General features: G+C 42.0%; 1 protein-coding gene across 2 annotated transcripts; it reads left to right on the forward strand.

Moving 5' to 3' along the window:
* The first annotated feature begins 10,057 nt into the window (after nucleotides 1–10,057).
* API5 (apoptosis inhibitor 5) lies at nucleotides 10,058–26,010 on the forward strand. 2 transcript variants are annotated; one of them, XM_030484041.1, is made up of 15 exons: nucleotides 10,058–10,251; nucleotides 13,409–13,570; nucleotides 14,488–14,581; nucleotides 15,628–15,693; nucleotides 16,052–16,203; nucleotides 17,466–17,672; nucleotides 18,212–18,316; nucleotides 19,012–19,101; nucleotides 19,680–19,861; nucleotides 20,074–20,167; nucleotides 20,666–20,722; nucleotides 21,634–21,710; nucleotides 22,067–22,203; nucleotides 22,473–22,644; nucleotides 23,887–23,943. In XM_030484041.1, the coding sequence occupies exons 1-14, from the start codon at nucleotides 10,183–10,185 to the stop codon at nucleotides 22,598–22,600; spliced, it is 1,620 nt and encodes a 539-aa protein (XP_030339901.1). In that variant the 5' UTR covers nucleotides 10,058–10,182; the 3' UTR covers nucleotides 22,601–22,644; nucleotides 23,887–23,943. The 2 variants fall into 2 exon arrangements, with proteins under 2 accessions (XP_030339901.1, XP_030339902.1); XM_030484042.1 differs by lacking the exon at nucleotides 22,473–22,644 and having other exon boundaries at nucleotides 23,887–26,010.
* The last annotated feature ends 115 nt before the right edge of the window (nucleotides 26,011–26,125 follow it).

The raw sequence follows: 26,125 nt of genomic DNA on the forward strand, positions 1-26,125 counted from the left end.
CACCATTTGCAATTCACATCTGATTAACTTTCTAATTAAACAGTGCTTACAAAAGTACCAATAAGGAAATGCATGTAAAATCATCTAGTACAAATACCCAGAGTGATGCATGTCTTCATATTCCCTACTTAGAGCATTTATGAAATCCTGATCCTTCAGCAGCTTTCCTAATATTGTATTCAATTGAGGGATGGGGGAGTGAAACAACATTCCTTTAAAGAGACCTTGTGAAATTATTGTAGTAAATATCATTTAAAACTAAACAAAATTCAGGATTAAAATAGTCTTTATTAGAAAAGTTTTCCCGGAGAACCAATTTATTTCTAATATAGAAAATACCTCTTTAAATGTCACATACACCTGCCAGAAAACTACTCTTCAAGCATTTGTCCAGAACTTATCCTGCTGATACTGCACACAACATGTAGGATAACTGTGCAGCTTTCATTTTAGGAACAGAAACTCAGAAAGTTGAAGGATGTGACCTTGCTGGGATTTGAATGTGCTCTATAGCAGCTGTGTCATCCGCAGGGCCTTTGCATGGCTGTTGGTAAAAGTTCAATGGTTACCTTTTATACTAATCACAAAGCACAAGTGTTAATTATTATAAAGGTTTATATGTTAAGTTCAAATATATTCTGATTTGCAGCCCATATATGAAATGAATACACTGAAGAGACAGAACAGGGCAAACAGAAAGTGTTTGGACACCTTGTTTGAATAAAATCTGCCACTGATGCAAGCCAAGACAAATCATCACATCCCTTTCCATGTGAGTGGTAAAATGGGATGATACATACCCACCTTCTAAGGCATTGCAGTGGTAATCATTCTGTGACTAGGAGGCTTAATTATTCGAACCACTCTGAGATGGAAGGTGCTCTGAAAGCATGAAATGTTATCATTAATAATGAGAATGAAAACACAGAAAGACTAATTTCCAGTGAATTAACACAGAACCACGGATCAGTTCCAACCTTGTGGGTTGTAAGCGTAGCATTTCTTCCCAAGGGCTGCAGTAGGATCTTCCCTCCTTCATTCCTTTCAGCCACAGCTAGGTTCAGATTGCCTTTTAAATATTTAACAACTGCTTGGGACATTTCATTTTATGATAATTCCACATCGTGCATCCCTGGCCGCCTAAATTCAGTGCCAGGTTTTAGAACAAAGCAAGCCAGTTAAATCCTCTGTGTGCAGATCACACAACCCTCCCTTGGCGTTTCCTGAAGGTCAAGTGAAACCTCCAAAGGAGGTTTTGTTATTTTTCACACCCTTCCTTCCACCCACCATCAAATCAAGCAAAGCTTCTCTTAATCATTATTAGGAAGACAAAAAGTTATAGTGTGGAGCAGGGGACCAGGATTTCACACTCCATTTGCACAATAACTCTGAGAGCTGCTGATGTGCTGTTTGCTTTTAGCAGGCATCTCTGCAGCCATCACTGCAATGCATTTTGGCGCTGCTCCCAGGGCAGCTTAGCTATTTATGACAGCTTGTCTTGAGGTGCCTATATGAACATTAGGATGTCCCTGGCAATCTGCAAACTGACCCATCAATGTGGCATTTGACAGCAGGTGGAAAGAGCTTTAATAATGCTGTAACTGAGAGCAGAATCCAGCTTTATTTAGCACTGGTCAAAATTTCTTCATTGTAAATGTGTGTGCCGGTTCTGGGTGGTTCAACATCTTCAGGGTCTCTACCTGCACCACAGGATTCCTTTTCTCAGTACAGAAAACTAAAAACAATCTACAGTTTCTGAAGCATCAGTGTTCAACTTCTATCCCTCTACAGGAGTTTCCTCTCCAGCTGAGGTCAGGCTTCCTCTTTCACAAATAAATGTGAGCAGGCAACCTGTTCTCTCACCTTCTGCTCCACCTTCCTTCTGCTAATCTGTGTAAAGTACAGTAGGAAATCCAAAACGAGAGGGCAATGCTAGGAACAGACTAACAAAGCAAAGTTCTGTGGAGGCTTTGAGAGTAAGCACTGGGAAACTGGGCAAGTAATAAATGCTGTAAGGTTCTGTCTCTAGGAGGAAGGAACGTGGCCAGGATGCACTGGATACCTCACTCCACAGCTTGATTCACTCTAAAATGCCTGAGAGAATTTACAGTTTCACAGCAGCTTGATGCTCCCCAGCCAGATATCCCATAGCACAGCCCGCACCCTGTCACTGTGTACATGATGCTCTGCTACCCCATTGCCTACCATGAGAGGATTTCTGTCATGTGGGAGCTGCAAACCTGGAGTATCTTCTGGGTAAGAAGCTGTTGGAGAGAGCAGGGGAAGGACACTTATATCTGCAACTCGGAAATGATTTACCAGGTGTTTGCTTGATTTCAGAGCGAGCATGTGAATATTTCGTTTTGGCTGTTGGGTTTGCTGTGGGTTTTTTTGCCTAGCTGCTGCAAAAAATCCTACTCCTTTTATAAAAGAGAGTGGAGCTTATTCAGCTTTTGTGAAAATCCATTGGCTTATGTTAGAGATAAATTTGCCCCTCAGGACACAAAAGTAAGCAGTCAGAGCATTCTGGTATGAAAAGAATTGTGCCTGCTCCTAAAATCCTTCCTGGGGTAGAGCATATTCTTCTTCTCACCCACACAACTTGCAAGCTCTGCCAGCTGGTACAGAGTAGGAAGCAGAACAATATCCCTGCGTCTTCTCCCTCTCACCTTGCTGTTTTCCATCACCATCCCACCTGACTGTATGGGAGCTGCCTGCTGAGTGCTGCTCGGCCCTTCCCATGACATACAGGAAGGCATCTCCTGTTCTTCCCCCCATGTTTCCCTCAGCCCCAGGCACTCACCTGAACACCACCAGACTGAAGCTTGCTTTTAGGCTGTAAAAGCTTGGAGGTCCTCCCAGATGGCAGTGGCTGTGGAAACATAACATCAATCTTAATGGCCTCCTATTGGAAGTATCTGGGATCATCCTCTCCTGCCCACAAGCATTTATTGAGGTCAGTAAAACCGCTCTGATATTTATGTGTTGTTTGCAGAAGGAAAGGGGTGGGTAAAGACCAACATTGGAGGCTGAGTGTCTGCTGTATCAGGAGCTATTTGAAGAGTCAGACTAAATTTAGTGAAGTGGATCAGGAAGGATCAACAGAGCTTTATTTCATATAGTCCCAACTTGAGAGGCAGGATTCCTTTACCTGAAATTTTTCTGGAGCTGTTTCTCAGCAGAATACATGTGGATTTTATGCAACCTGCCACCATCTTCTCTCCTTAAAACCCTTCATCTGACATCTCAAAATTTCAGCCTTTGAGGATTCATTATTTGGCTTCTACCAGGTGACCTCTTTGATGCATCAGGGTGCACACAGAAGCCTGATAGTTGCAAAAAGGCCCAAAGCAACAGTATTAAGCAAGCCCAAAAGCCAGGGGTTTCTCTGACATATAAACTGAAACTACAAAATTCCCTGGGAGAAGTTCCCATCTTTATTTGTCTCCCAAGCAGACCAGGCAATGACAGGCTTTATCAGCTTGCCAGTACTAGGGATAAAACTCTTCCATTTTGGACTGTCACTGGAGAATAGTGTTATCAGGTCAGCAGACAAGAGCATCTGGTCCAGTCATGGCAGCAGCAGCTCAGCCAGGCTGCTCTGTGTTTGCTGAGGCTGAAGCACCTTGCCGTGTAAGCCCCTTCCAGACTCTTCTGTTTGGCCTTTTGAACACCTCAGCGTGGTTCCAAGCCACTCTCACCTCCCTGGTGAGGTTCAGCAGCTTTCCTTACACCAGAACAAGGAAAAGGAGACAAACAAGGTCACAAATGATAAATAACATTTTCTTCATTCCTCCTCTGCAAAGCCTCAGAGTACAGAAACTGGGATCTACGACCTCGTTCCTCTGCTCTGGTGCTTACAAGTTGTCTGAAAGCAACAGCTGGGTTTTTACTAAGGACCTGTAAAAGTCCTTCTGACTAACATGAGGCTTAAAACATTAACTCATTGCTGAGACCAGACTGATTCTCCTGATTCAGCAGTACTCAATGTACCTGAAAGTGACAATGATTTCTTGACATTTATACTCAATAGACCAACCTTCCTCCAACATTCCTGTCTACTTCTGAAAGTTAAATGTTAGTGTATTTTCTCACAGGAATGAACTGGACAGACAGGTAACAGTTCCCTTCCATGTTTCTATGGCCCACACGAAATCAACCCAAACCAGCTATGCACAGAGAGCATCTGCTTTTAAGTGAGGTCAAGAAATGTAGAGGTGAAGAGCACACAGGCAGGTAGTTCTAAAGCAAAATAGCCTGGGTTTTGTCAAAATGACTGCAGAAAGAATACCTGAGTGCAAACACACATGGCAAGCTTAGGAAAGGTTTTGTCAGGCTTTATACATATATATGTGTATATATATAATATATATAATATCCTATTAGATACTCACATTTCTTTAAAATATATCTTTAAGTCCTTCTTCAAAAGTTTTAAAACTTTTTAAAAAGTTAAAATTACTTTCTGACAAACTTTTCATTATAAGGTTCTTTTGTTCCCCCTTCTGCTATTAAAAATTAAGGCATCCCCTTGTCTTCACTGAAGTGTATTCATCATATATCCCACAAAAGCCCTTTCACTCTGTGATGAACATTATATGTGTATTCCCTACATTTCCCTGTCACATGCTTAGGTCCACGTTTTAGTTAGCTCTTTCCCTTTGAAAAAAACAGGGAAACTCATCCACGTACAGTGTTCAGCATCACAAAACCTTCACCCTTTCACTACAGTGGGTGTAACTAGGAGGCAAGTGTCCTATAACTTTCCTGTCTTAAGAGAAAACCCCTGCCAATACCAGATGCTAGTTGGCCTCCACTTGGATAAAGGAGTTTTTAGATTGCTTATTCTAGTAAGTGCTGTGCTGGTTCTCCTGGTCGTTACAAAGACTCACTCCCTGATGCCAGAACAGCAAATGAAGGTGAGGAAATAGGTGCTGTGAACCCGAGGCAGCACTCACCATGGCAGGGGAGGCTGTGGTGAGGAGAGCAAGGGCTGAGCAGCGGGCCAGAGGATGAGCCGACAGGCACCGCTCCGATGAGGGGTACACGGACCGATGTGAAGGAGCATCTCAAGCGTAGTGCTTGGCATGCGAGAGAGAGGGCAGAGAGCCTGCCGTAAGCTTGTGAAAGCCCCTCTCAGGGCTGTTTTCACGGGAGCAGACACCACCTCATCACACACCGTCCCCTCACCTCAGGGCGGGCGCCTGAGCCGCCGCCGGCACCGCCGGGATGCATCTGCGGGGACAGAGCGCCGCCTGCTGGCGCGACGGGCCGCGGGGACTGGGCCGAGGGGACTGGGCCGAGGGGTCTGAGCTGGGGGGTCTGAGCTGAGGGGTCTGGGCTGCGGGGTCTGAGCTGAGGGGTCTGGGCTGAGGGGTCTGAGCTGAGGGGTCTGGGCTGGGGGGTCTGGGCTGAGGGGTCTGGGCTGGGGGGTCTGAGCTGAGGGGTCTGGTCTGAGGGGTCCGGGCTGGGGGGTCTGAGCTGCGGGGTCTGAGCTGAGGGGTCTGGGCTGCGGGGTCTGAGCTGAGGGGTCTGGGCTGAGGGGTTTGGGCTGAGAGGTCTGAGCCGAGAGACCTGGGCTGAGAGTTCTGAGCCGAGGGGTCTGCGCTGCTTTTCTAAGCACCCACCACTGCAGCTGCCATTCCTGTGGAAAATAAAATATAAAATAAAATAAATAAAATAAAATAAAATAAAATAAAATAAAAATTAAAAAAAATATATAAGCAGGCAGCCTTGCCAGGGAGAAATTTCACAAGAAAATGAGATTACACTAGAAGGAATGTGGGGGAAATCTGTGCATGGCTGAAGGCAGCCTTTAGATGCTTGAACTGCACAAGATAGCTTTAATACGTGCCAGTAAAAGGCTGTACATCTCTGAACATTTCTATGTGTTTGCTGTATTCCCCAGTGATATCTGGAGACTTTTTTCTGAGAAACACTGAGAAATTCTTAAGGTGGATGAGGGATAATTGCTGTATCCATTTGTAAAACTAAGCTCTATTAGCGACTGAATTCTATAGAGTGAGAAACAGAACATTAGAAGAATTCAGGATCAATTTCTTCTCCAGCATAAACCAACAAATGGACTCGATTTCAGATACTTTATTACCCACCGTGTACCTGGCCCACAGAATCCTTCCAGGTTTGGTACCTGAGGATTAAAGCACTGTTCCAGTGTGGAATTTTCATTGTGTCTTTACCTTCTGTCATGGTCATGATAGAAGTCTGTTATTGCCCCTGCCTGTGGCTTTGTCTCAAGTCTGTTCTCCACCAAAACACAGGGCAGTTGTGGGACACAAATAGTAATTGTTATCTTGTTTTTCCTCTGAGGAAATAAGATAATTTCATTGATTTCACAAATAAATTCTTTTTCCTCTGCAGAACCTGCTGAAAATTGTGCAGAGATCTGCAATGATGCCAGTGTACATGAATTAGTGGGCAGTGTGCAGGAATGGAAGTCAGATGTAGAATGATAACACTTAGTTATCAACTGAGTTTGTAACTTACTGCAGGGTTATCTCCACATGCTTTGGTGTGAAGAGATTAAGGAGAAAGCAGAGAGGAAAATCCTGACTGATGGCCAGATTAATCATATTCCATGAAATGAGGAGGCTTGCACTGCAGGCTGTGTCATTCTCAGATGTGCATGTCAAGCTTTTGGGTTTCTAAAGATTCGTTTCCAAAAATATCCCAACTTTAACAATCCAAGAGATCCCTGACTGACTTTGAAAAATGATTTCAAACCATGTCTCCTAAACTTGTAACACCATCAGCTCTTCATTCGTGTGCCTTCCATATTGATGCTAAAGATTAATGGTGATTTATTTTAAATGGGTTCATTATAAAACGTTTCATATATTTTCATACATATTTCATATATAAATGAAAACTAGAGATTGGGAAATGGGAATTGATGTAAGGAGAGAAAAAATGAAGAATAATGTAAGGCAACAAGGAAGTAGGTGAGGAAAAAGCCCAAAAGGTGACACGTGGAAGATCAAAGGACAGAAACAGAACAAACCTCAAAGAAAACATTTCTTAATGTGGCTCTGAATGCCCCTCTTCATTTTGTGTGTTCTCTGTTAGGAAGATGTTGAGCACAGCTGAATGTATCACTGCCAGAGCAAGTAAAAAAGTATCATTCCAATGCATATAATACATGCTATGATACAATATATATATAAACATGATTAAAAGAATACATCTATTCTTAGATATAACAAAATATATAATGTTATAATGGTATTTTGAAATTGTTTACCATCCCACCCATTAATCTCCCTGTAGTGCAGCCAAAGTCCAACCCTCTTTTCCCATCACTTTCCAGGATCTCAAGCGTCCTTTCTGCTCCACCATGGAAAGCCAGTCTTTCTCAGAAGGCACACAACCCCTCTCACACCCATTTCCATCCATGCCTAATTTGTCTCATTTATTGTCCACTTTTTTATTCATAGCACTCATACATAGCGATGTATAACTAATACATATATATTTGATTATCGGTGTGTCCTGGTTTCGGCTGGCATAGAGTTCATCTGTTTTTGTCTGTGTGGTACTTAGTTACTGGCTGGGTTTAAACCACGACCCAATGTTTGCTATAGAATGTAATCACAGTTTGAGATTTAGATTAGACATTAGGCAGAAGCTCTTCCCTGTGAGGGTGCTGAGGAGCTGGCATAGGGTGCCCAGAGAAGCTGTGGCTGCCCCATCCCTGGCAGTGTTCAAGGCCAGGTTGGACACAGGGGCTTGGAGCAACCTGCTCTAGTGGAAGGTGTCCCTGCCCGTGGCAGAGGGTTGGAACTGGATGAGCTTTAAGGTCCCTTCCAACTCAAGCCAGTCTGTGATTCTAAGAAGAGGAGATAATAAGGCACCTCATCTGTATAAACATTTCAGAGGGGTTAAAAAGCAATTAAACAGAAGGTTCGCATTTCCTCCTTTCTAGCCAAGTTGTAAAATTTTGCCATGGTGGTGCTGATAAAGATGACTATAGAGCTTCAAAATCTGCATTCAGATGCGAAGCTGCCTGGAAGATGCTGGAGGGCAAGAGATTGACATCTCTTAATATCAACCAGGCTGCCTGAGGATGCTGTCTGTCCCTTCCTAGAAAATGGAAGGTTCAGGTGAGCTATTGATGCACGTAGCTCTTTTGATGCATTAAAAATACTTTTTATCTCATGTTGCATTGTGTTCCCACTACTGAGATTATCCAACATACTCTTTTAAGAAGATAGTTTAATGGTGGTCTTGGCAGTCCTAGGGTAATGGCTGGACTTGATCTTAAAGGTCTTTTCCAACCTAGTTGATCCTATGATTCTGTGATTCTATTACTTTGGATAAACGTGATGGTTAAAAGCACAGCATGGGCCAGGCCATGGTTAGTGCTCTCCTGGATCTGATCGCAGTCCCACCTTCCGCACTCCCAGACCTGTCAGAGCATGCAAGAGCCTCATGAATCCATCTGCCGACAGGTAAAGGCACCATGTTCAAAGAGGGGGAGAAAAGTGACTGACGTGGTCACTGCTGCTGCTTGCTGAAACACTGCAAGAGCAGAGGAATGACAAAAGGAAGGTAAATAATGGATCCTGGGTTCAGCTGTAACAGTTATTTTTCTCCTTCTTAGTAGCTGGTGCAGTGCTGTGATTTGGCTCTAGTCTGAGAGCAATGCTGATAACACCGATGTTTTTAGTTGTTGCTAAGTAATGCTTACCCCAATCAAGGACTTTTCAGTCTCATGCTCTGCCAGCAAGGAGGGGCATGGAACACCAGGAGGAAGCAGAAACAGGACCCAACTAGCCAAAGGGCTACTCCATACCACAGCACGTCATGCCCAGTATATAAACTGGGGGGAGTTACCTGGCAGAGACCGAGGGCTGCTCGGGTCAGGCTGGGTATCGGTCGGCGGGTGGTGAGCAATTGTATTGTACATCACTGCTGGTTATTGTTTTCTTTTCCTTTTCTCCTTTTAGTTTGTTATTCTCTCCCCTTGTTATTCCCCTTATCATTATTATTAGCAGTAGTATTAGCAGTTTTGTATTATACCTTAGTTACTGGACTGTTCTTATCTCAACCCGTGGGAATTACATTCTTCCGGTTCTCCTCCCCATCCCTCCGGGAGCAGGGGGGAAGAAGAGGGGAAGTGAGAAACCGGCTGCGTGGTTCTGAGTTACTGGGCTTAAACCACGACGGTGCTGCTGCACATCCCTGCCGCATGGGTCTGCCTGCACAGGCTCTGGAGGGAGACCTGAGCTTCAAATGCCTCCAAAAGCTCCCTTCATCCCACTGGAAAGGATGTGAGAGTAACATTCAGTGTTTTTCTTAGCCAGGCCTCATGTCGGTGTGAGTGGAATCCTCTCTCATTTTAAGCGCCTGTGAAATCAACAGGATGCTAAAGCATCTTGAGATGAGGGGAAGATGCTGCTACAGCCTTTTAACTTTCACCACAATTTACATTTAGGTCATTTGAGCCTTCTGCATATGTGCTGCTTCCAGTGACATTAGTTGCAGATACTTCAGATTCTATATGTTGGAGTTAGGGAGGATTTTCCTCTGCAGGAAGAGATGAAAGTCACCAAATCATAGAATGGTTTGGGTTGGAAGGGACCTTAAAGCTCATCCAGTTCCAACCCCCTGCCACGGGCAGGGACACCTTCCACTAGAGCAGGTTGCTCCAAGCCCCTGTGTCCAACCTGGCCTTGAACACTGCCAGGGATGGGGCAGCCAAAGCTTCTCTGGGCACCCTGTGCCAGTGCCTCAGCACCCTCACAGGGAAGAGTTTCTCCCTCATACCTAACCTAAATCTCCCCTGTTTAAGTTTTAACCCATTACCTTTGAAAACAGCCTCTTTCTCGCACCAGGAGCATCACGGGCACTTCCCGTGCGTCTTCCCTAGCATTTGTATATAGGAGTCAAAAGCGATAGAGGCAGGAGTAGCTGAGGGGAGGCAGCCACAGCTCCCCCAGCACATGGGGGGAGCTCCCCCCTTGTCCCGCCCTCACCCCTGCCCGGCATCTCCACCGCCAGCCGCCTGGGGGCGCTGCTCAGAGGCCGGCACACGGCCGCTCTGGGACTCCCTTCTCGTTGGTGCTGACGGCGGCGGCCCGAGCGGGAGGAGCGGCCTGAGCGGCGGCGGAGTCAGCGGCGGCCTCGGTTGCAGCGGCGGCGGCGCCCGTTCCCCGCCGCACCATGCCCACCGTGGAGGAGCTCTACCGCAACTATGGCATCCTGGCGGACGCCACCGAGACCGTGAGCCAGGTGCGGCGTGCCTGCGGCCTGCAAGGCCTCGTTAGGCCTGGGGCTTGAGTAGTGCGGCGGCGCCGCCGCCACGGCGGGTTCGCGGCGGGGCGGGCGGGACGCGGTGCCGGTGCAGCGGGTGCTCGGCCCGCAGGACACCCGGGCAGCCCCGCGGCTGTGCTCCATGTACGTTCCGTCACGGGCGGGGGCGGGAAGCGATGAGCTCCGCGCCTGCGGCTCTGCGGGGACGGCGGCAGCGTCTCTAGTCCCTTTGCAGCATCTTCCTCCTCCTGTCCTGTCGGCGGTTCTCCTTTCAAACGAGGGGTCAAGGACATTAACTAGTTATTGGTTAGAGTCAGGCTGCTTTTTGCATGGGAGCGCGGAGTTTCGCCTTAGAGAAGACGCCGGTAGTTGTGGTTTGATCCGGTGCACTTGCAGGTCCGGAGCGCTCTCCTGCTGCAAGGCTTGTTGGAGGAAGGCGAAGGCTGTTTGATAACTGCCTCCAGCCCTTTTATCTTTTCCTAAGGCAAGAATGGAAGGTTGATCCTCATGGATAAAGGAGGTTTTTAGCTGTAAACTCCTGGCGAGATCTGCAGGTTCTTATACCATTACTGAATTAATCTAAGAAAGGGGATGCCTTCATATGTTACCAACACAAAACATGATGGTTACTTGAAGTTAGTTTTTGAATTGCATTATGTGCTCACTTTACTGAGTGGCTACCTGAAAAAGCAGCTAATTTTTTAATTATTCTTTTATCATAATGTATGTAAGTAGGAAAGTAGCTTTGCACATACCTGGCAATGGGTTTTAAACTGGATACTACTATGCAAGGTCATTTGGAAAGTTCTTCGGGAGAGCAAATAATACAGTGGGTGGTTGGGTGTTGTGTTGTTGGGGCTTTTTTTAAGCTTTTTAGATTAAGTCCATTTGCTTTGCATGTGTAATTATACCTTAGTGAAACAAAGCATCCTTGCAGAGAGTCCATCAAAACCAGCATCTCAGAGCCAACCAAAAAATGCACCGAAAATGTTGGAAACTATGGGGAAAGATGCAGAATGAAACAGATGCTGTTACTGTGCTGTGTTACAAATGCATAGTGTCATCATTTTGACAGTTGTGGGTAGCTTTTATGAGGCAGGAATGGATATTGTAGGGAGGACAAACTCCAGTGTAGTTAGGAAATGCAGCCTGTGACAGGGTAGCAGATGTGCAAGGGCCTCCAAGGGTAAGTATAGAATGATGATTCCTGATATACTCTTCCAGCACTGCCTCTCTCCAGCTTGTGGGCTTCTGGAGCCAGAGACAGTGTCTTTGTGATTAGTACATCTTGCTAGATTGCTCTTCAGCAAACTTTTCTGATGCCTGTTTTGAACACAACAAGAAGAGCAAGGGGACAAACAGAAATATGACATTAGGAGAAGTAATTTAAAGCACTGGAAGTGTGGAGCTTGTAAAAGTGTGTTTCAGCTGAGACAGGGACTCAGGTGTGATGAGTCTACCAGGAGGGGAATGAAGGTGAGAACTTGAAAAAACCTACTAGGAAGCAGGCTTAAAATAAAGAGGAAGACAAACTTTTCTCTATAACACATTGTGCAACTTGTCACGGGATATTACAGAGCATGAATTGGTTCAAGAAGTAATCTAGAGAAAATAATGGTCAGATGACAGTTATTGACACTGTCTCTGGCTTAGGATGTTCTTGTGTTAACAGATTGGGAGGAAACATGGAAAACTGAGGGATCACACTGCTTCTGCAGCTGCCTGCTTTTTTCTTGAGCATTCCAAGCTCCTGCCTGAGCTGCGCTTTGCCTAAATGACAGGAGTAGTAACCATGAAGTCATATAAATTCATGGAACACAAGCTACTCAGTTCCATTGCTATATGACCGCTATTCCAATATGTATCAAGTCATTTGTTCCCCAGAAAAGTTATTCTTAACATGCAGCCTGAGAACCTGTGACTGCAATAACGTGTATCACATTGTTAGTTTGTGCTGGCTCGTTCCTGCCTTTGCTGTTGAGCGCACTGTGTTGGGACAGCTGCAGAACGGACTGGTGGGGATGTGGATCAGCTGAAAATCAATCGTTTTATTCCTTGATTATTTTTCTTCCAGATCCATGTCCCAATCCAGTTCAGAATCTGGCACCACACACACCTACCAACAAGGTGTGGGGAGTGTTGAAGGAGCATCGGTACTGAATGTTTAAACACAGCTTCCTTTAGAGAGAATTAATTCAGTGTGCTCCTGTGTAAATTAGAATCTGTTCACTCTGGGTGAACTTTTAAGTGGCTTAAGGGTGACAATGTATGTGGCTCTGGGAAGTCTAATGTAAATCAAGTGTCCTGTGCTGCTGTTGTTGCTGTTCAAAGTAGGATAAGTTGTCTAAAGCATTCTTTTCACAGCCATAAGGAAAATTAATGCTAGAACATTCTGATTTCTGCTCTTATCCTAATAATACTGACTTTTCTTTTGCGAACACATAGCTAACCGCAACAAAGACTTCCATTTATTCTAAAGTGTCAGTCCAGCAGGCACAAAATCAGAAATGTCAGTGTGATTCTAGTTGGAGCAGCTGGAGAATATTCTACTCTGTTGCTGAAGTGTTTATTTCTATATTTCAACTGGAGATTTCCCCTTTTTTTTTAATCTAGTCTCTGTTCAACACATCTTTTAAGAGCTGTATTTTGTCTCAGATTAAGTTAACTGCTTGAATAGATGCCAAAAATGCTTTAGCCCAATATATGTTAAAAGTTATTTGTGATCCATTCCAGTGGCGCAGTTGTTGGGAGAAGTAGCCTCTCCTTGAGAGGTGATACACGAGCAGACAGAAGGCAGAAACTGCCCAAGTTCAGTGAAGGTGATCATGTCATTCCTTGAGTCTGCACTAATGTAATAGCAAGAGCTGTTAGCCTTAGGCAGTTTGAATGGTAAGCACTTGATAGGCACTTGAACAGACAAAGGAACCAGAGTAACAGTAAAAACCAGACAATAGAGGCAGATTTTACTAAATGGTACAGTTAGACTGGTCTAAGAGAGAAATGTATTTCTTTGTATGAAGCTTGTGTAATACAGTTCACTTAAATAGCTGAAGTGAATTGCAGAGAGAAAAATCCTTCCCTTGTCTTGAGAATAAGCCAAGATTTCTCTATTTGTGTTCTGTTTTTCCTCTTCCAGCATAAGGATGCGTACCAGGTGATCTTGGATGGCGTGAAAGGAGGTGCCAAGGAGAAGAGACTTGCAGCCCAGTTTATTCCTAAGTTCTTCAAGCATTTTCCTGAGCTGGCTGACTCAGCTATCAATGCCCAGTTGGACCTCTGTGAGGATGAAGATGTTTCTGTAAGAATAAGAACCTTGTAGCAAGTTGATATATTGAATTTGTATTTTTATTATTCTTTTGTTATAGGCTCTGTCATTTGGGAGGGGAGGGTTGATCTTTGCAAAACTTAACAATACTTAGTTGTATTCCTGTTATGTGGTGGTATGGGAAGATATATTAGTTTTCATTTGTCATTTTCACTCCATTATTGATCAAAGGAGTACCTCTGTAGAAAGAAACATAGAAACAAAAGTTTATTTGCATATCTATTACATTTTTTTCCTTTCAAAAAGTACCTTGTGGTAATTGATCCTGATACAATCCTGCTGGGAGGCAAGAAAACTTTCCTCACAACCAAGACCCATGGGGATGTGATGCTGAATGTAGTATTCTTGCAGAAGTCTTGGGATGCTTCATGCTGCTTCTCTGGTGTTGATAGAAGATGTACCTTTGAAGCAACTTTGGTTATCAAATGTTAAATGATTTGGGCAGAGTCAGGGAGTTTTGTCCATGCCAGGAATAAAACCCTAGAGCTTATCTCTGCCATGTGCACAACTGTAAAACTGTCCTTCCTGTTAGCAGGTAAGACTCCACAATAACACAGCCCTGTATTTTGTGGATCAAATGAATGATTTTGTGAACGGAGGTGCTGCTTGAATTTGTTTTTTCTCCAGTGCTGCTTAGATCTGAGAAAAGGACACTATTTTCTTCCTAAATAGACGATAATAGTTTTATAGCAAACAGGAAGTTTAAACTGCCATTAAAATCTGAAATTTGTACGTTGCTTTCTGGATATGATGCTCCTGGTTTTATTGGGGTGTATTTCTCAAGTTTGGCTGATTTTTCTGCTAAACTTTGGTAGTTGAATTGCCTGAGTTGTTGGTTTTTGTTTTGTTATTTAAATTTATGAATTCCATCATGTTGACAATTTTGGCAGATCCGGCGACAAGCAATCAAGGAATTGCCTCAGTTTGCCACTGGAGATAATCTTCCTCGGGTAGCAGACATACTGACCCAGCTCCTGCAGTCAGGTAGGAGACATTGGTACTTTTCTTGTGGCGCATCTTAAAATGTGTACAGTTTTGATCTAGAAAACGTTTTTTGTTGATTCACAATCTATTACAAAGCAGTTTGTCTCAGTGCCTTTCATGTCCTGCTTCTGTTCTTCCACTCCCACCCTCAAACCCCCTTTATATTTGCTGTACATTTATGCTGCTGCTTCTGCTGAAAAGTCTCTAATTACCCTGATTTAAACTGAAGATCTTCCTTTTAAAGTTAACGTTTCTTTTTTCACGCAAGTTCTCTTAAAGCACCTGTAGAAAAAGGGGAAGGGAGGGGAGAGGGATGCAACAATATGTTATGGACTTCTAGTTATGGACTGCAGCAAATTGCCTTCTGAAGAAGTTACTGAGTTGCAAATCCAAGTACTGAGGAACTTTAAAAATCCTGAAGGCGTTTTCTTCCATACAGTGTGTTTTGGTACAAAATAAATCCCGAATTTAATACACAATACATATTGTTTTAATCTCAGTAAGTTCTAGAGTGCTAAATATTAGATGTTCAAATTGGTGTTAAAAATGCATGATCAAATCTATTCTTGGAAGAGTTGGGGTTCTTTTGAGACTTAAACATTTCTCTAGTTCAAAAGGCAAATTGTTTCTTCCATGTAGGAATACTGTAAATTACTTAAGAATTTAAAAAGAAATAATTTAGTTTTCTATATATTTTACCTTAATTTAGTAAAGGTCAGCTTGTTTATTCAGCTGTTCCTTAGAATTACTAAATATATTTAATAATAACTTCCTGTCAGGTTTTCATTCTTCTCAAGTTTGTGGTGTTAAAGTTTTGGCAGGGAGGCTGAAGTGGCAAATAGCCTCTTTGTTTTGCTTCCAGCTTTCGTAATTGTGGCTTTCTACTTCCTCGGTGTAGTAGTCATTAAAAATACAAGTTCTGTTGTTTACAACTAGATGCTGAGGATGGAATCACACACTTCTTGTGTGATACCAGAGATCTTTGGTTTTCTGCTCTTATGTTTGCATTTCAAGGATATCCATATCGTTCTTTTTTCTCTCTTCAGATGATTCTGCAGAATTCAACTTGGTGAACAATGCTTTGCTTAGTATATTTAAGATGGATGCTAAAGGTAAAGGACACGTTTTTCTATAAATGTATTTTAATAATAGTTCCCAGTCTCTAGTACCATGAGAAAAGGACTCAGTATTGTATCTCGTTAGTACGATTCAGAAGTGAGACAGAGTCATCACTTGGTTTTTACAAAAGATACTGAATTTTTCAATCATTTTGGATTGGAATTGTACAGCACAAAGAAAAAATGTGGAATTTTATGTCAAGCTGTATGAAAATAATGATTTTTCACTAAAGTTAGCATAGCAGTTATTTCCAAATGTGTCATGGAGTCTTAGAGGAGGAAACTTCTGCAGAGATTGTTCAGCTTTTAACTTCTAGAATCATTTGTGTTACCTGATTCATTCTCCATTCAGGGACTTTGGGTGGCTTATTCAGTCAAATTCTTCAGGGAGAGGATATTGTGAGAGAACGAGCCATCAAGTTCCTCTCTACAAAGCTCAAAACCCTGCCTGAGGAGGTGATGACAAAGGAGGTAGAAGAGTTCATATTGACTGAATCAAAGAAGGTGAGTGTCTTATTTCAGTACAACCTTAAGGAGTATTAAGCCATGCCTTATCACTGGCATTGCTTTGGAGGCCTGTTTATTTAAACCACATGTAGGGTTAAGCTTTGTACAAATGCTTCTAGTTATCCTGGTTTGCTACAGTACAAACTTCGTGGCATTTTTTGTAGGAACATTAAAATAGGCTCTTCTCATTTTGTAAGGGTGACTTTTATTAGAAACATAAAATCATTCACATGGGAAAGGGACTTTGGGAGATGGATCACCTCAGTGAATTGTGCTCAGCTGAATTCAGATTGGATTTCTCAGTGCTTTGTCCAGTGGGTTTTGAACACCTCTAATATATACACCTCTTTTTATACACCTTTATAACACCTCTTTATCCAGTTGAACCTCCTATTTCAGTTTTGTATCATTGTGTCATTCTTACTCTGTCCACCTCAGTAAAGAACCTGGCTCCTATTCTTGGTGACTTGCTCTTCATTATTGAAAGATGGGAGTTAGGTTGCCTCACCTCTCCTTACAGGTCACATTCTCTAGACACTGCTAACCTTGTTGGCTGGCCTTTCTGCAGCTTATCAACAACTTCCTCATACAGGAGGACCCAACACTAGGTGCAGTATTCTGGATTTGGTCTAATAAGGATGTAGCAAGGGAGAATCATCAGTTCCTTTGCTTCTCTCAGTCTGCTGGCCATGCTCTTGTCGCAGCCCACTGTTCATCGCCCAAGGAATGCTGCTGACACATTTATCCTGCTGTCCCCCACAACTCTCAGGGTCTTTTCAGCAGAGCAGTTCCCCAGCCACTCAGTCCTGAACATGCAGAGGGATGATGCAGGGAGGTTAGCTCATCCCTGGTGCAGGACTTTGCACTGGTCTTTGTTTAATTTCACGAGACTCTTGTGCATCCACAAGCTGAGAAAGATACAAAAAGTATTAAAACAATAATGACTAGATATTAATTTAATATTTATTCTGCCTGAAGCATGCAATTTTGGTTAGGTAAGAAATCTGTTCTTAAAGTTAGAATCCAAGAAAAATAATGTTTCTCATGCACAACTTAATGGTACTTACCTTGATTTGGGGGTGCATACAGTTACACCGCATGTTTTCATGTGTTCCTTTAAACTTTTATGTCTTTAAATAACTAGAAGCTAAATTTAAATGCTTGACATTTGCATACTTTACCTTTTCAAATCGATTGGGTTTGACTTGGAGATTTGCAAATTACCCACATAAAAATATGTTTTCTGGAATTCTCTTAAGGTGCTGGAAGATGTGACGGGTGAGGAATTTGTTCTGTTCATGAAAATACTGTCTGGATTAAAAAGCTTACAGACAGTAAGTGGGAGGCAACAACTAGTGGAGCTGGTGGCTGAACAAGCTGACCTGGAACAAACATTCAATCCATCTGATCCAGACTGTGTGGACAGACTTCTGCAGTGCACCCGGCAGGCAGTGCCACTCTTCTCAGTATGTATTTGGTTGCTTTGCATGAGGAATATTGTGGAAAGTTAATGGCTGTAGTTTCTCTTTGGTGTTGTGAATGATTATGGTAGAATGAGAGTGTATCAGTACTTCTCCACCTTCAGCTTCTAATGTAATAAAATGTTGAGAAATATCCTTAAAGCTTGTGAATACAAAGAGCTTTTGTGGTGTTCTCTGCTCTTTGACATTTTCTTTCAAATTTAAGATGTTACAGTGAATTATGATAAAGTTCTCAGGTTCATACATGTGTGAGTTTGATTATTTCATGTCTAGTGCCAGACAATTGCAGTGTTTAAAGGCCTATTCTTGGGTTGTAGGCAATCTTTTCAACCCCTGTTGCAGGCAGCCTCTGAGTTTAAGTGACTTGGAAGAGTCTCTCTGGTTTAGGAGTTAGAGGGAATTTAATAAAGCTTTAAGGTGTAGCTGTGTGATTGGCACTTACTGGTGTTGGTGGAGTGATGGGGGAAAACATTTAACTCCTTCAAACTCAAAGAGTAACCTGAATAATGTGGTGTTCTCTGCAGAAAAATGTTCATTCCACAAAATTTGTTACTTACTTCTGTGAGCACGTTCTGCCAAACCTCGGTTCTTTGACTACGCCAGTAGAGGGTCTCGATATCCAGTTAGAGGTAAGCCAAAGCTAAAATGTCTTTGAAATAGTAAAAAATGGGCACCTTAGATGAAGACAGCTATTTTACAAATTGTGAACTCCTTTCTTGAGGGATTTTCAGTTCTTGGCTTGGAGGGAAAGTGGCTATGCTAGGAAAAAAGTTTGCTGTACTGAGGCATGACTGTTGCCTTATAATGCATGTGTCGTTAGTCCCGAACTTTGAGGCAAGGCTGGAATAAGTAGATCAGTGTAATCATTTTTCTATTGCTATCAATCTTTTTTAAGCACGTAGCAGTTACTGAATTGACTGTTGCATAAATTAGCACGTGGCTTGTGTTAATTTTGCCTCCTGAGGGAGTGGCTTCATGTCTGTAATTCTGCTTACGTTAATCAGTGCTGCAGCTTCAGTTAGATCTCTGAGCCTCACTTTGAAGGTGAGCTGTGCTGCAGACGTGGGAGAGGAAGTTTTGTTTGCTTGTTGACTAATGATGCCTGTTGGGATTAGACACACAAACCTGTGTTTCTGTTGGAGGACATGAAAAACAGACCAGGCATGTTCCTCCTTGTCATCTTGCCTAATGTTTGAGTTTCATTGTAATAGCTGACCTCTGCTCTGCAGCCATAATAATGATGTGAGGTTTACACTTTTAGGTTTAAAGTTAAACCTTTGTACTTTTTGGTTAACACACAAAAACTGGCTATCCTTACATGTAGGTTTTGAAGCTGCTTGCTGAAATGAGCTCATTTTGTGGCGATATGGAAAAACTTGAATCAAATTTGAAGAAGCTGTTTGATAAATTACTGGTAAGACTCATTCAATTTTTCCTCCTGTAGAACACTTTAAAAAAGTTCTCATTAAAACAAGTTATTTCTATCTATTAATCTATTCATCCTTTTTCTAAAGTGGCTATTTCAAAGATAGCTCTGTCCATGATAAAGGTCAAGCATCATTTTGCAATTCAAAGCCTTTATAGATGCAGAGAGCTGTTACCTGCGTAATGTTTTTAATCCGGTAAACTCATGTGGTTTTGTTCTTAATTTTATAATTATGAGAGGTTCATGCTGATCTCATGAAAGGCTATATCTGCACTGACAATTATAAGCAAATTCAGTGCTGTTTCAGAAGCACTGGTGAAGTACATTGTTGCTTCCTGTGGTAGCAGCGCTACTGTAATGTTACCTCTAGGTCTGAGGTTTGCCACATAAGTGTAGGCAAACCACCTGCACCAGGACTTCATGCAGTGCTTTGCTGTGTTAATATAGAGATGAGGGATACCTCTTAAATTGTCCATGTAAATAAACCCTCCAGTTCAAACGCTGCAAAAGCTCAGTCAGTCTGTGTAAATGTATCTCATGCATTTGTTTTACTTTCTGTTCGTTAGGAGTATATGCCCCTTCCTCCAGAGGAAGCAGAGAATGGGGAAAATGCTGGCAGTGAAGAGCCCAAGTTGCAGTTCAGTTACGTGGAGTGTTTGTTGTACAGCTTCCATCAGCTGGGGCGTAAGCTTCCGGACTTCCTCACAGCCAAGCTGAATGCAGAGAAACTGAAAGACTTTAAAATCAGGTAATCATTTAGAGACAAGAGTTAAGGGTTCTGTTAGAAAACATGGATTATTACTGCCTGGATGCTAAATAAGCACAAAATAGGTTGGTAGAAGACTATATTGAGCGTTTTCCTAAAGGGGGGGAAAAAGAGATTATAGCTTCCCTTTGCTTATGCTTTTATTTTATGGAAGTATGTAAAATTTATTGACAGATTGCTTTTAAATTGTTTAGGCTACAGTATTTTGCTCGAGGGTTGCAGGTGTATATTCGACAGCTTCGTCTCGCACTTCAAGGCAAAACAGGAGAAGCTTTGAAAACAGAGGAGGTGAGTATTGCCCAGGAATGCTGATCTTTCTAATTGAGCCTATCAGAGTAATCACGGGCACACATTAATGGGCTGCAGTCTGTTGTAAGCAGGCAGACAGATGAAGGGAATAATGCTGTTCACATCTATTGCAAATGGATCTTAACCAATGCTGTGTTTTGCAAGCTGAGGTGATATTTTAGTTTCTATTGTTAGCTACTCTCTGTTTTCCCCGTGTATTTGGCATAACTGTGCTCTAGTTCTGTTTTGAAGGGGAAATTTTTATATATGGAGAGGGATTTCGTCAGAAGGACACTGGAACATTAGAAGTACCTAGTGTAAAACTGCAAGAAGCCTAAAAATAGTTGTAAGGAAAACTCAGAAGTGTACACACCTTTCACTATTACTGTTGCTGTAGCAATTCATTAGGAAGAGCAGTCAGTTTAATGCTACAACTTCATCACATGCAGTTGGCATAATTACTGGAATAAGTGCTCAGTGGTGTTTCTTTTTTTACAGAACAAGATAAAAGTGGTTGCCTTGAAAATAACCAACAACATTAATGTTTTAATCAAGGTAAGTCCTCACGTTGTGAAGGAGTAAATGCACAATAGAGTAACCTGTGCAGAGAAAAGGAATAGATTTGATCAAAGTTGTACTGTAACAAGTTAGTCAATGTTGGCCAGCTCAGGGTTGCTGCTGCTTTACTGTTTCTGAAGAGACATGGATCTGCTGGTTTTGCAAGCTGCTTAGCCTTTGCTGCTGCTGTTGGGATGGGGTGATGAGGCCTTTTTGCCAGCACTAGCTGCCCACAGGAGCAGAAGACCTTGCTGTAGGGGCCTTTGGATTCTGGCCATGTCTTTTTCCTTGCCATTTCCCTTTCCTGCAGTGACAGGGACTGTAAGGAATAGTTTGAAGAAGTGCAAGGAGATGTAAAGGAGGGAGGAGGCAAAGCAAGCTGCCACACAGAGCCTTTTTCTCCAAAGAGTTTAGAAGAGATGGGTTGCAGAAAGAGACTTCAATCAAGAGCCATCAAAACCATTCTGATTAGTTCTAACCACCTTTTCCTCTCTTCCTTCACTTCCCATCTCTCGCTCACCATGATGAACCAAAAACTTTGCCCACACGCAGTACTGAGAGGCTTATCTTTTACCATCATGGGGATATCAGATGTCTCCCTGCAGGAGCCACTGTAGTTCATTATCAGATGCTTGATGTGCAAAGGGAGAGAGAGAAAGCATATAACATCAGTGTAAGGCATTACTTTGTTAATATAAATCTCGTTTGAATTTCCTAGTGAAGTCTAAGGCAGCCAGATAAGGCAGTTGGCTACTGCCACCTTCTCCCTCTGCTATGGGACTTCAAAAAGGATTTAAAATTATTGGAACATAACTGTTATTCTGGAGTCTCAATAGGTAGCTACAGTTTTGAAGTGCAATTGATGTGAATTTAACTGTAGAATAAACTGTGTGATTTTGCCTCCATAGGATCTCTTCCACATTCCTCCTTCCTACAAAAGTACAGTTACACTGTCCTGGAAACCAGTGCAGAAGGCAGATGCAAGGTGAGAGTTTTTCATTAAAAAAATGAAAACAGTGGTGTTAATTTTTGCTGTTTACAAAATAAAGATCCCAAACTGTGTATATAATATATACAACATGTGAGCTAAAAGTTTCACAATCCAAAATAACATCCATCCTGGAAGGAGTTAAGGCTGTGGAGATAATCTTCGTCTTGCTTTAGGGATACAATAGACCAAATCAACTGGAGATTACCTTATTTCCTCTTTTGAAGTGTTATTCAGGGCATCTTCATTGGCTGCTTCTAAGCTTCCAGTGGTTCATCTTTCAGGCTGAACTGCTATTCCTGTACTTGTCACCACAGGGGTTATAATGATCTGTTTTTGTTTTCTTCTGTCAGTCAAAAAAGAACAAGTGAAGATACAACCTCAAGTTCACCCCCAAAGAAGGCTTCGGCAGGACCAAAAAGGGATGCCAGGCAAATATATAATCCTCCCAGTGGAAAATACAGCAGTAACCTGGGTAGTTTTTCCTATGGTAAGTTAGGCAGCGTGGAAATACTTTGTCTAGTGACAGTTGTGCCTTGGGTGGGGAGAACAAATTAAGCCAGCTTACTATCACATTCTCAGAAGATCAGATTGTACTGTCATCTATTTTTGTGTGTAACGGTCTCTTTCTAGCTCATTGATCTATTACAGTGTTTGAGTGTTACCAGCCTATAAACTACTTCCTTTGCAAGTTAGTTTTAGTAATGTTTTAATACATAGAGCTAGTAGTTGAACTGTGTTCTCTATTATGACATACAGCACTTGCACCCCAAATTTCCCATGGGACAGACCAGTTGCTGCAAGTGGCAGAGCTGGGCCACCTCCTGTCATACGACTGGACCGGTGCTGAATTCCTATTCCAGCCACTGCTGATGTTGCAGATCTGATTGAGAACTCCTAGGGGCTGCCAGGTCCACTGTGCATACACACAGTTACATCCTCGTGCTCCCTGTCAGAGTGATTCTGTCTCTCTGCAAGTCATATTTGTGGGCAAATGTGAGAGTAGTTGCAGACTGGATGAATAGGTCAAGTGATGGCAGTGACCTGTTCTTGTTGCCTTCCCTGTAGGCCCATTGGTCCTACCTCTTTGTCAGGTAAACAGCTGCTATGACAAGTTATCATCCATGCCCATAGCCTGAAAAACTGATATAAAGCACTGACTTTTATATAAAACAAAGTGAAAAGATAAAATCTATTGCAAATTTCTTACTGCAGGCTTCAGGCGATGCATCTGTGTCTTTTAAGATCAGCTTGTAGTTCTACAGTTGTAAAAATCAGGTTTACAACCAAAAATGTTTTACTGCTTGCTGCTGTTTCTTGTTAATGAGATGCTTAAGGCCTCTGAGCAGCTTTTGATTTGTGTACTCTTTAAAATAAGCACATAGTTCTCTTTGTAGATTAATATGACTTGTATTTTAAGACTGTGCATAAAGAGAAATCATGGAGGGGAGATTTTGATATGTTTTCAAACAAATCCGAAGAAACTTTAACAAAGTGTTTTTGGGTTTAGGGGTGCTTTTTGCTGTGATCGGATTGTTCTTAATGAAGGGAAAGGAAAACGCTTCCATAATATACAAATAGTTTGTATGGTATCTACTGAGGTCTGAGATTTTTAGTTTGATATAGTTAAGATATCAGCCCAGCAAAAAAACTTAACTTATGCTGCTGATAACCTAATGTTAAGGATAGAAAAGGACAGGTAGGCTGATACAGATGTGGTTTTCCATCATTTTGTGAAGTCACTAGGAGCAAATCACTTCAACATCTCAAGACAGACATGGTGTTATTGGTCAGAAGGACAAGCTAAGTAGCCTAATGAACTTCCTTATAGACCAGTTTTCTGTCTTATGACAGTGGATTGACCCAATCTACTATCTGTTATTTCAATTGTGTGACCCAATCCGCTATTTAGTATAGTTCTTAAATAATGGGACAGTTTTTTATCACAACGTCGGTATGCAAAGGAGTACATTTAGTTCAGAGAGGCTGGTTCTCCTGGCCTCCTTTTGAATTAGTGGTGTCCATTGTCCCTCAAAGCATCACTCTGAAATCTCATGGTGTCTAAGCAGGGTTAGCCTCAGCGACTTCAGTCAGCCTTCAGTACCTCCAGTTATTGCTCTTTAACCTATATACAGCACCAAACCTGCATGAAAAGTTTTGACTTCTATTTCAGAGCAAAGAGGTGGTTTCCGGGGTGGCCGAGGAAGAGGCTGGGGAGGACGTGGCAATCGTAGCCGAGGAAGAATCTACTGAGTAAAGCGCTAAAGTCTTCCATGCCCCTCAAGGGCTAAAATGAAAGTGCTACTCAGCAAGTTTGCTTGCAGTATTGCTTCCTTCAAGGACTGCCTTCCACTGAGACTGACTTAAATGTTCTTTATACCTTTGTATGTATGATCTACTTTTCTAACGGACTACAACTTGTCCATAGTGAAACTACAACTGTATTTTTGGATGCTTCCAGTTAGCAGTTTTGGGTTCTTTTATTTTTGAAGTGTCTTCAGGATTCAAAATTGGAAAAGAGTGTAGAATTTTATCAACAGCTACATCTTGACAGTTTGTATATTAACCTAAAAATTAGCTAGTGCATAACTGAAACTATATAATTGAGTTTATCTATTAAGTAATGGACAGGAAAGGCATGACAACAGAGATACATGTCAGATAAGCTTAGCAGCTGAACTAATCCTTTCCTCATCTGTATAACCACATTTTGCAATATGTGGAGAAGAGTACTGTTAAATTCGCTTTGATTTCCTTTTTCTTTTTCAATTGACTTGAATGAGATACCTGCTGGTTTTATAAAGTTTGCAACAACTTTTGCCTGTAGCATGAAGCAGTCCTTTTACTTAGAGATGTGGAAAATTGTGGTGGTTTTTGGTTTGCACATCTTACTCTTCTCCGTGCATTGTAATGCAGAAAGTGATGTTTTGCAAATTTGTTTTTAATGTTTAAAATAAATATGAGCATAGAGTTATGCCGTGAAATTTTCACTCAATGAACAGGAAAATAAATGACTAGAATTCTTCCAGGAATGAGTAAAGACTGATGCAGTGATTAAGCTTCATAGGCTGGAGCTGGACCATAGCAATACCTGGCTCTTTTCTATGTTTTGCAGGTTTCTGGATTAGTTGGCACTTGAGGGTTGGGTTTAGTTTTGGCTTGGTTTTGTGGGGGTTTTGATTTCATTTTCTTTTTTAACAATACAGTTGCATTTAAGAATATATAAATAAAATCATATTTTGGGTAACACTGAAAAAATTCCAGCTATGTAGTTCAATTCAGGTGGAAAAGCTAACAATTCCGTGCTATTTTTTTTCCCATAGCAACTTGGGATTCTTATTTACTGGTGTACACCCAGAAAATACAATGTAAGAGCACAATGCTTTTGGGTTTTTTTTATTCTCACTACTCAAAACTTTTACTTCTCAGGTCATTCAGCATTGTAAAGGAATTAGCAGATAGTCAAAAGAAGTTGAGACAGAGGAAAAGGATTTTAATAAGTGTTCCAGGGCGTGTTGATGTAAAATAGCTTAGACTTTAGAAGAATGAAGATTATTCCTTACCCTTTTTTTTTTTGTCCAGCCATTTGATATCCACAGACAAATGCCTGAAAGTGATGTTTCCCCACCTAGTTCCATTTGTATTAGCTTGTGAATCTGACTCAGGTGTCTTCCTTAATACTCTTTGGTATTTATCACTACAATCAGAAGGCCAGAATACCAGAAATATGTCAAAGTTAAGAGATACTGATGCTGAATTAGAAGTCTATTTTTGCTTAACTCTGGAGCAGTAGGCAGCAAACTTTGGACATTCCAGGACATGTGAGCTGACTGTTTCTGATTACACGCCGGGTGCTAAACTCAAGATTTGTCAATAAAACCAACAAACTTGGCAAAAAGCCTTCAAGGATGAATTTGTGAGGTCAAAATATCACTCTGAAAATAGGCACTAGATTGGCAATAAGCTTCCACTGGGGAAAAAAATACATTTTGCACTTGTGGCTGTAATTTGTGTTTCGAAGGGCTTTAAAACTGTAATCTCAAAGCCTAAACATAGCTTGTATTTAGACTAATAACCAGGTACTAGCAGCTTTCTTCCTTGAATTTTGACTGAGTTTTCTTTCGGGGACTCCTGTTTTCAGCGGTGATGTGCAAAGTTCTTGTGGCCTCAGAAGTAGTTAATTCTCCCCTTCTCCCCCCAGTTTCATATTTAATCTCTTGTGGAGACACCTGTTTACCATCCTGTTGAATTGTACATGTTCCCTTATGCTTTTGGAATAAATTCATTTTGTAATTTTGTTTGGCTCATTGTTTGACAGTTACTCTGCAACATTCTGTGTTGGCTTAGTAAAAGGGTACTGTGGTACCTTGCTTTAGTGACTTACTCTTTAGATGACTATAGATGTTTGCCAC

The sequence above is a fragment of the Strigops habroptila genome, chromosome 4, assembly GCF_004027225.2.
Source record: "Strigops habroptila isolate Jane chromosome 4, bStrHab1.2.pri, whole genome shotgun sequence".
In the NCBI taxonomy this organism is placed as follows: domain Eukaryota; kingdom Metazoa; phylum Chordata; class Aves; order Psittaciformes; family Psittacidae; genus Strigops; species Strigops habroptila.

What these genes read in the sequence shown, in the direction of transcription:
- API5 (XM_030484041.1), top strand. Translation starts at nt 10,183, where the DNA reads ATGCCCACCGTGGAGGAGCTCTACCGCAACTATGGCATCCTGGCGGAC. An exon ending in CCACCGAGACCGTGAGCCAG is followed by an intron (nt 10,252 to 13,408) that starts GTGCGGCGTGCC and finishes TTCCTCTTCCAG; the next exon opens with CATAAGGATGCGTACCAGGT. An exon ending in ATTTAAGATGGATGCTAAAG is followed by an intron (nt 15,694 to 16,051) that starts GTAAAGGACACG and finishes TTCTCCATTCAG; the next exon opens with GGACTTTGGGTGGCTTATTC.